General features: G+C 44.7%; 1 protein-coding gene across 1 annotated transcript; it reads left to right on the forward strand.

Moving 5' to 3' along the window:
- The first annotated feature begins 7,231 nt into the window (after positions 1-7,231).
- Positions 7,232-10,009, forward strand: LOC145319281 (heat shock protein beta-1-like). The gene is made up of 5 exons (XM_080161323.1): positions 7,232-7,526; positions 8,029-8,148; positions 8,472-8,644; positions 9,148-9,307; positions 9,787-10,009. Exons 1-5 carry the CDS (start codon positions 7,493-7,495, stop codon positions 9,948-9,950), a joined length of 651 nt encoding a protein of 216 aa, XP_080017449.1. The 5' UTR covers positions 7,232-7,492; the 3' UTR covers positions 9,951-10,009.
- The last annotated feature ends 207 nt before the right edge of the window (positions 10,010-10,216 follow it).

The raw sequence follows: 10,216 nt of genomic DNA on the forward strand, positions 1-10,216 counted from the left end.
CCTATGAGTCCCAGACCCTGAAGCAAGCCTTCCGGGACTATAGGCAACACTCGACGGAGCCCATCCAGGCCTATATCTCCACCAAGTGCGCCCTGTACAGGGAGGCCTGCAGCCACGAAGATCTGGAATAACTCATAGACGAACTGAACCGCGGCATCCGCAACGCCAACGTGAGATGATGGGGCATGAGATCGCCTTGGTCCCCGAGTACACGAGGCGTGCCATGTTCACCGTGACCATGATAACCAAGCAGCTGAAGGAGGGTGTGTGCCTGGTGGACGCGACCGACGGGCTCACCGGCTCGGCCAGCGTCCAGTTGCCCCAGTATGATGACTCGGAGCCAATGGAGATTGGCGCCCTGGCTCCAGGTCTCCACCAGATGGGGAAGGTTGCACCAGACGAAGCCTCCAAGATTCCGGGCCGTTGCTACCGATGCCATGGGAAAGGCCACCGGGTCAGAGATTGTCCTACCCCCCTGGAGGTCAGCCTAGAAGAGCGCCGCGCCCAGTCCCGCCATGACCGGCCTGCCCGGTGTGAACGTTGCCACTACACAGGCCATACGGCGGCCGAGTGCAAGGCTGACTGGGACCAGGTGGCCGGGAGGAGACGCCTAGCCGGCAAGGGCGCTAACTCGGGCAAGCCCAGCTCCCAGGTAGCCAACATGGAGGGAAGTGCACCGCCGGCAGCACCCCAGCAAGCCGCCGCCCCCAACGCTGTGGGCCACTCGGAAGGAATGCCGCAGTTTGGAACCATACCAGCAAGGATCAACGTGCTGGGAGGAGTGGCTGAACCCAACCGGGTCGGCCTGGAATTCAGCCTCAACCACATGGGGCCAGAATATGTGCAGCCAACCAACATTGCGGAGCCAGAAGTCCTGCGGCCGCTGCCCCTAGGCCTCAACATGATGGTAACTGCCAGGCAGAGCCCCCCGAAGGAGGAGGTAACCCCTTTCACCCCCAGCGAGAGACGAGAGGCGCTACCCAGCGCCACCTGGACGATGTACGAGGGGACCCTCGCGGCTGCCGAGCGGGAGAGGCAAGAGGCGCTAGCCAGTGAGGCCGAGACGATGTATGGGGCGACAACCGTCGCCGCCACCTGGGAAGGACGAGAGGTGCTACCCCGCACCCCCAAGCTGATGTATGGGGCGACAACCATCGCCGCCACCTGTGAAGACCGAGGGGTGCTACCCAGCACCCCCACGCTGGTGCCTGGGGCGACAACCGTCGCCGCCACCGAGAGACCTGGCCCCCAGAACGAGCCCACAGCCGCGGAGGAAGGGGTGACAACCGTCACCCCCAGTCAGCCTGAGCCCCCAGCCAGCAGGGAGAGTCCAGCTGTCCCTCACCCTCAACTGTGTCCAGCTGTCCATCCCCCTCAACTGAGTCAGGATAAGTTAAAATTAACAAATGCATTGTACCCAATATGTTGTAACCTCCCAGCTTTGCCTGTGCCCCCCGCACCAGAGGCTGGGGAGATTGAGATTTGGGGGTATCAGGACTTGTCTGTGCCACATGCACCTGAGTTCCTAGGGCAGGGGAGGGATGTAACGCAGGGCGAGCCTGTGCCACACGCACTAGAGCCCCATACCACTGTGCATGCAATGGAAGAGGGAAGGGCCACCTTGAGGCTAGGGGAGCCGACGCCCCAACAGGCACCGGTCGCCTGTCAGTCCGTCATTGGGGAGGGTATAGGGAAGCCCCAGGCGTCTAAAGATAACACTCAATGGAAATTTATATCTAGCCAGGAACAGACAACCAGCCCTCCTTCCCAAGAAGCTGCTGTGGCCAGAGCCGAGAACCCACAGATGCGCGCAAGAGGATGGTGGCCATCCGGCCGGTGCTCCCACTGGTGGATGGTTCTGTAGGGCCTACTGCTAGCAGCTGTGTGGCCCACCGCCAGCTATGTCTTGATAGGGTGGGACTGTGCCAACCCCACCCATGTTACAGCCTTCAACAAAGAGCGGATGCATAGCCAAGAGCCGCTACACCAGGAGGTGCCTCTAGGCCATGAGGTACACATCCTGCAACAAGTCAAGATCCGGGAGACCACTGGGTATAGCTGCCAGCTCACAGTGTCCCAGTGGACATTCAGGTGTGGCGTCTGGGGCCACCTGAAGGTGACGTCGGTCCCCACCCTCATGCGGCCAACCAAGATTGACCCAGAGACTTGCTGGGACCTGGCCCGGAACCGAGTCTACACCCTGCCAGGCAAGACCAAGCCATTGACGTTCCAGCTGAACCACCCCCTGTTCTTCACCCTTGATATGGTGGGGGCGCTGGTAAACAGCCCCGAGGGGGTGGGTTGTGAAGGAGAGGACGTCCACTTTGAAGGCCAGCTGTACCGCAATGAGCTGGTGCTCCAGGAGCGAAGGCTGCTAGTCAAGGAGGAGACCTACGTAGTCGAGAACGGACGGATGGAGTCCCAGTCCGACCACCTGAGTCAGAGCTGTCCTGCGTCACCGGAGAGGCCACGTACGTGTGGGACCACCTGGGAAGAGATTGCCCCTTGAGGCTGATCCGCAGCCTCCAGCCCAGCCTGGTGATTGATGCATTCTTGGTGGACCATCAGGCACAATTCTTCATTAACATGACTACCCCCACCTCTATAGTGAACTGCGACTTCGAAGCCCATGCCACCAACCACCCAGCATTGTTCGTGGCAGCCGACCCGGCCGTGGCAGCGTTGCCCAGAGTATCGGCCAGGGACGTGGATGTCCCCCCTCCAGGCCCAGATACACGCGGCCTACATCGGATTCACCCTGGAGACTCGGATGCGAAGCGCAGCAGCTGAAGAGGTGGCGGCCAATTGTTGGAAGCTCCAGCAGTTAGACCCGGCGCATCCGGTGCGCGTCCAGGGGAGCACGTTCTCCATCTTGAGGGGAGATGTATTGCTTCAGCTTACCTGCCAGTGTAATAAGTACGTGGTAAGGGAGAGCAACGAATGCTGGGACAAGGTGCCGTTGGAGCCCACCGGATTTGTAGATGCCGTGACAAAGGTGTACAGCAGTCACAACACCAAGATTCCCTGCTCCTCCACCTACCCCCTAACGGTGCACGCCGAGGAGGGGTGGATAGAGCTAACTCCAGCCCCTAAGAAGAGGCCGCCCCTGCTGGAGACACCCAAACAACTGCTGACCGAGCCCCTGGACGACTTTAGCTCGGGAGGGTTGTATTCCCAGGCCGAGCTGAATGATTGGCAGCAGCTACTGTCGTTTCTGGCGTATAAGGCCGCCATGCTGACTGGCCTGTTGTATGGTTCCTGCATCCAGCAGGGAAGCTGTTCAGCCACAGGAGACCATGGCATAGTGTCCTATAATATCGACAGGCTGGTGGAGGAAGGGGAGGAAACCCTGGATGTCTGGGCTGGATTTAGACAGGCCATCCACAAGTGGGGAGATGGCGCAGCCATACTGTGTTTGTTGCTGTTGATTCTCAAGCTACTGGGGGACTTAACCATTATCTCCCTGGCGGCAGCACAAGGAGGTGTACGTGCCGCCCTGAATGCGATGTCACAAGTCTTCCTGTATCACCCAACCTTGTACCGCAAGGCCTTGGCCAGGGCCAGGGCCAACCACGCCAAGTCTCGAGACTTCTCAGTGGACTGGGATGCCATTCCTATTGGACGGGAAGTGGCCAAGGAAATGGTGTCTATGAAGTCATCCGATAGCGGGAATGACCGCACAGGCAAGCCTGGGCCACACTCTGGAAACGTAAATGGAAATCCCCGTGGCCCCTCGGGAGGCCAGGCTGCCGCCCAGACGGTAAACCTTGTAGCCAGTGCTCCAGCCACTGCCACAGCCAACCAGAACGCCCCGTTGCTGACCGGCCCCGCAGCGGCCGCACCCCATGGCGGCCTGACAACCGCTGGCCCCGAGCTACGTGCCCAACAAAAGCCAGCCTCTACCTTCAACTCTAAGAGCACCACTAGGATTCCATTGAATTGTTAACCCCTGTAAATAACAGTCCCTGCACCCCTGAGGCCGATAGGGCCAGTTGTCCCTGGAAACCCCCCCCCCCCCTTACCGTAGGGTGGGGGAAAAATCCCATAAGGAACGGGCCGAAGGCCTCAACCACTGTCAGAAGTCTGGTGGGGCAGAATAAAACCCCCCCCCCCCAACCTTCCGAGGGGAGAGTTGTGGTATTCGGCGACCCTGAGCCATGTTATATGGCAACCCTGACCTTGGTTCGGAGGAGGGCCGAGGGCCCTCCCCCGAGTACCGGGGGAAGGGGTCCACCTGACCCCTCCCCATGCTTTAAAACTAATTATAGATTTGACAGCTGCATTATGGCTAATCTGCATTGTTTGGTTCCCCCACCCCTTTCCAGGGATGGGGGATAATTGTTGTCTATTTTGATTAATGTATGTATAGTTATATTGATTTTGATTTAGTATTAACCCTTACAGATCGGGCCCCAATTCCCACCTTAATAGATTGGGGGGGGGGCTCAAAGAGCCCCCCCCTCTATCTCGGCTCCTGGTACAGATAAAGACGTAAAATTTTTTTCTGGTGGTTCATGTGTATTTTTAGAGAAAATTACTTTTTCTAGTCATAGCAGTCAGACCGCTCCTTAGCCGCTTTTTAGCGGCCAGCCGCTAAATTTTAAAACAGCTATAGAGCGGCCAATTTTGCAGCTAGGATGACCAAATTTTAGGACGAACTTTTATTTTTCATAACAAAAAAATTACTTTTTCTGATCATCGCCGAAAAACGGCAAATAACGGAAACCGCCATTTTCGGCGGTTACGGCGGTAAAACGGCGGTTGGCGGCGCAAATTAATATTTTTATATGTTTATTACTGCTCAAGGATTTACCAAAAAAAATTAGAGGTCTCTAGCTGTGATAGAAGCCACGATATTCATGATTTATATCTGTAGTAAAAGCCGGACAAAAATCGGTCATAAAGTCGGTCAGGGAGTGGTCAAACGGTCATAACACCACTTTTCTCAGAAGGTCATTGATATCTAAGTATTCACCAAAAAAATTTTAGGTTTCTACCTTATACACAAAAGTCATAATGTAGAAATTAAGAATTATTTAGAATTTTTTCTAATTTTTTTTGCTACCCAACCGACTTTGACCGGACACCACGACCGACACAGACCAGATATCCGAATAAAATCAACTCTTGCCGACGTATAATTACTAAACTTAAAAAGACATGAAGTTACAGCTCTCCATCTTACCTACAAAAAAAATGAGATTGAAAAAACTAGAGGGGGGGGCTCTTTGAGCCCCCCCCCCGATCTGTAAGGGTTAATAATTCCAATCTGTGTATTTATTATTTGTTGTATTATAAAGCAGTAACCTTTAGACTCTGAATAAAGTAACATCTGAATAGATTCTGTTTGTTATTTGGTGATAGCCAGAGAAGCCCAGCTTCTCTATAATTATACGTGTCCACGTCTGTTGCACTGCCGTAGTCATTTGAACTTGGGTAACGGCCATTTAACCGAGGCGGTTACCACATCATAATTTTGTTTCAATTTAATCTTGATGAATTGTAGATGATTGATATATGGATGATTGTGAACCTTATCTATCCAGTAATCATAATATCCTGTCACACACTAATGTGCCAACTCAAGAGACAAAACAAAAAAGGTTTGCTTTCAAGTTTTTAGATGCAAGGCTACTTTTTAAATTGGTTTCATTGTCTATGTCCAATTTGCAATTGTCTTTTACATACTTAAAGAGGAAAGGACGTCAATTAAAGGGGGAGGGGGGTAGGGGTAAGTAAAGATATTATGACGTACATCCCAAATGATGATAAACAAAATTACTCCATTTATAAACTGAAATTATTGGTTAAAAAGATTGGAAACTGCTAGTCTAAACCAAATAATCAAGATTTTATTTAAGTACCCAAAGTTTTTAGTCAAACCAATGAAAAAATGTAATATATTTACAAAACTTTAGGTACTTATATAACATACATCCTTATAATAAAGTAACAGGATGTTTGTGTGTCTGTGTGTTTATGTGTTTGTACCGACGGATCTCGCTAACCGCTGAACCGATCGGGTTCTCCTTAACAGGGTAGCTTCTCATAGGTCCCGGGAAGGTTTATAACTATTTTCTTGGGGGGTGGGACACCCCAACCCCCCCCCCCCAAAAAAATGAAAAATCCCCCCCCCAAATTTTTTTTTTAAATTTTTTAAAACTAAAATGAAAAATGAGGGGAGGGGCACCCCCTCCCCCCCTCAAAAAAAAATTGTTCGCCCCCCCCAAAAAAATTTATTTTTACTTTTTCTTGAATTTTTAAATTCAACTCTCTCCTCAAGTGCCCCTAGAGGCCTCTAGGGGCGTAGCCGCTAGTTTAATATATTTGAACCCAAATTTTATTTTAGGAAAGGAAACTAGAGTATTACAACATATGAAAATGTTTATAAAATTTTATCTTCCTATCTCCTTTACTATTTTTGTTGTGGTTTATTGGATTCTTGGCCTTTCTTTCTATTATTCTAATTAATACGCAGTCTGTATTAATAAAGATTTTTGATCAATATGTGATAAATTTGTTTTCATAGTAGCAAAACTTGAATATAAAATTTGCTTGTCTGTCTGTCCGTAACATTTTTGGGAAATAGAAAAGGGACTTCTGAAAAAATTCTACTCTATAACTCTGTTCATCCGTCCGTCAATCCTTTACCATAGTATTTCTATTTGTATAAATAGAAATTGATCTAGCTTCTATCCTAATAGATAGTTCTTATTGGTAATTAAAGCATTTTATAATTGTTCTATCGATTTTAACTTTATATGGTGATTCCTGTAGTATTTATGTACGATTTAGTAAGCGTAGCAACTCCATAATCGTTTTAAGAAAGTCCGTACTTCTACCCCTCCCCTTATTTATAATTTAAGTTTTAATTAGGGTTGGGGGTCTTTTTTCTAGGGGCGATTTCTCTATAGAGTGTGTTGGTACCCTAACTCAAATAGTTATAAACCTTCCCAGGACCTATGAGAGGTTACCCTGTAAAGGAGATCTCTACCGGTTCAGCGGTATACGAAATCCTTCGGTACAAACAAACATCCTGTTACTTTATTATAAGGGTATCTACAGTGCAGTGGTAATATAATTGATTATTATAAAATAATTTAAAAGCCCACCAAGTTTTTACGACAATAAATAAATGTAAATTAATTTTTATAAAATATAGATTTTGTGCATTTATAATATGTTTTTTTTTTAAATATCAGATTTTAATTTTGTTTAAAATACTTAATAATTTTTTAACGGAAATGTTTATACAGTGCTTTTTTTGTTGGGTGTTTGAAGTGTTCAAACATTCAAACAAAAAAATCGTTAATATAAATAAACGTTCACAAATTATCATGTGTCAATTTTAAACATTTTCTACAGATAAAAAAGAAACATTTATCTTATCATTTCGTTTAGAACAAATTATTTTTTTTTTGTGTAAACACCAGTTCTTTCGGAGAATTAGACAATATAAATATTTGGGCATCAATTGTTTCTTTACTAATTCATGTTTAGTCCTACACAACAATCTTTCTTAGCAGGTAATTAGATTTATTATTGTTTACGAATTTTTAGTATGATTTATATGTTAAGTTTTCATAATTGTAGGTAGCAAATTTGTTTTGTTTTTTATTATAAGACGAAAATTTGAATGATGTCAAATGACCTGTTTCTTTAATATTTTATTGATTACAGTTACTTTTTAAGTAATATTTTGTGCTTCTTACTTTTTTGCTTTGCTACTTAAAATTATTATTTTATCCCTTTAACATTTGTTTATTATATTCATATGATTGTTAATTTTTTCTGCAGCCGCACGTCCGCTTCTTTTGTAAGTTTGGGGGGGAGGGGGGAGGAATCCACTTTCAAAATTGCAATTGTATAAACTGGAAATCTAAACTTTACCCAAATATTATAATTTTTTTTCTAATAGATTTTCAAAAACATTTAACTGGCTTTAAGTTGAGGCTTAGTCGCGGACGACGCACGGCTGCCGAGCCCTGGTTGTACGTTTGTACATTAATTACTGATTTTATTTATTAGTTGAGAAAATGGCCACTGACAAGCTTCCAGTCACCTTGAGGGACTATTTCTTTCATGATCCCCATTTCTTTACCTGGGAGAACTATGAGAATGTCAAGGATCATGTCACAAAAATGTCAGGTTTGTTTTAATAGCTTTATAGTCTGGAGATGCCTTTGTAGCAAGGCCTTTAGAAATGTCCAAACCTAGTTACTTTTTCTTTAATTTAAATTTATCAACAATTTCCTTGTTATATTATGACCCTTTGTATTTCAATATCTAAAAGTATGTAAAATTGAACTACTGGTTTTAATCTTCTAATCTTTTTAATTTTAATAGCAGCGAAAAAACTGTCTGTAAAACGATGCGATTAGTAAATATTGGTTTTCTGTAAATACTGCATGCGAAAAAACTTCGGTTCTACCCAATTTCATATCATTTATAACATGCACACACGTATATAGGTGATGTTCTGAAGTGCTTTGATGACCATGTGCGCAGCATGACCGGGTACTCGCCTATGCACATGATTGAGGCTGAGGACGGTGCCGATAAGGACGCAAAGAAGGCTGAGGAAACTACCCAGATGATTCCTTTCCCAAGAAACTGGATGCTGCCGTCAATGCCTGGACTTAAAGTGAGTTTTTGATATTCTGTAAACCTAAATAAGAGGTACCTTCAAGGGTTTCTTTGCTCAGTTTTGTCTTTAAACATTTTTTACTTTTATTTGTAATGCATGGGTATTGCCACTAAGACATTTTTTTATAATGTTTCTTTATTTTCTATTTTATCATTCATTTTTATTTCTTTTCATTTTTCTTTTGTTAAATAAATTTGTTAGGTGGTCTATTTATGTGCGTTGCTACATATTTGTTTCCTTGTTTACTTTAATCATATTTGTTATGCTTTTTACGCCTAGTATTTTTATGGTTAACCTTTTCGACAACAATTTTTAAGTCTTAAATATGACCATGTCCTTAAACATTATCTTTTAATTAAATTGCATTTTTTAAGAACTTCTACATTTGTACTCTGTCAATCAGTTTTGACTCTTTAAAAGTATGAATGTTAGTTTTTTTCCGGTTACAGAGCTTCGCTTTTATGGATGTTGTCGTCCTTGTTAATGATTTATATTTTTAGGAGGCCAGCAAGGCTCTTGGCTTGTACACCGAGGGCATGGACAACGAGCTGGTGAGGTTCCAGGAGAGTGCGGATGGTTTTGTTCTCACCCTGGACACTCACCTATACAGACCTAGTGAACTACATCTTACCGTTAAGGATGGTGTCTTTAAAATTTCAGGTACTTTTATTAAATATTAACTTCTTAGGTTTCGTGATTATTATTCTATTTTGACTTTACTCTAAAAGTGCATAGTCTAGCAAAACTTAATCATTTCTTTTAAAGTGAGATAGTTTTCTGCTCGTTTTTTGGTTAGGTTATAAGCTCTGCAAGGTCTTTGAGCTAACCCCTATTAGCCTTCTAATTTTTTTTGTATCTAAAAATAAGGTGTTTTAGTGTTCTATAGTTGAGGGAAAGGACATTCCGGAAGGGAGGAACTTTGGGCCGTTTATTACACTAGTCCCCAAAGTCTTATTCGTTGACTATACAATTTTTGGGACTTTTACCAAACTTTTATTGGTTTCTTTATTTGGTTTCAATCATTAATTGTAATCTAGAACGGGGTATTTTGTGTATCCTTATCAATGGGGATTTATTGATTTACCGGCCATTAACTTATCCCTTGAGATCCCTGACTTACTGCTTAATTTTTCTTGCAGGTAAACACGAGGAGAGGGATACAGACAGCAAGAAAGTGACTATTCGTCAGTTCCAGCGCATGTACACTCTACCTGAAGGTGTTACCAAGGAGGATGTAGTATCCAACCTGTCTGCTGATGGTGTACTAGTTGTCACTGCCAAGAAGGGAGTTGCTAAACAATAATTTTATTATCTACTGTTTTAGCCTTTTTATTAATTTTTAATACTAAATATATTTATTGACTAATTTTTTTTTGATTTGTTTGATTATATGCAACTCTGTAAACTATTCTTGGAGCATGGTATAGTAAATATTATTTTTCGTAAACTTGTCCCAGCTTATTACGAAATTAATTTGACAAAATTAGGATTTTTAGCTATTGTATTACATAGTAAACCTGACTACCATTATAACTGCCCTCTTATATTTTCTATATGAACCCATACAGA

The sequence above is a fragment of the Acartia tonsa genome, chromosome 5 (genome assembly GCF_053477335.1).
Source record: "Acartia tonsa isolate MP-2025a chromosome 5, ASM5347733v1, whole genome shotgun sequence".
NCBI classification, from domain to species: domain Eukaryota; kingdom Metazoa; phylum Arthropoda; class Copepoda; order Calanoida; family Acartiidae; genus Acartia; species Acartia tonsa.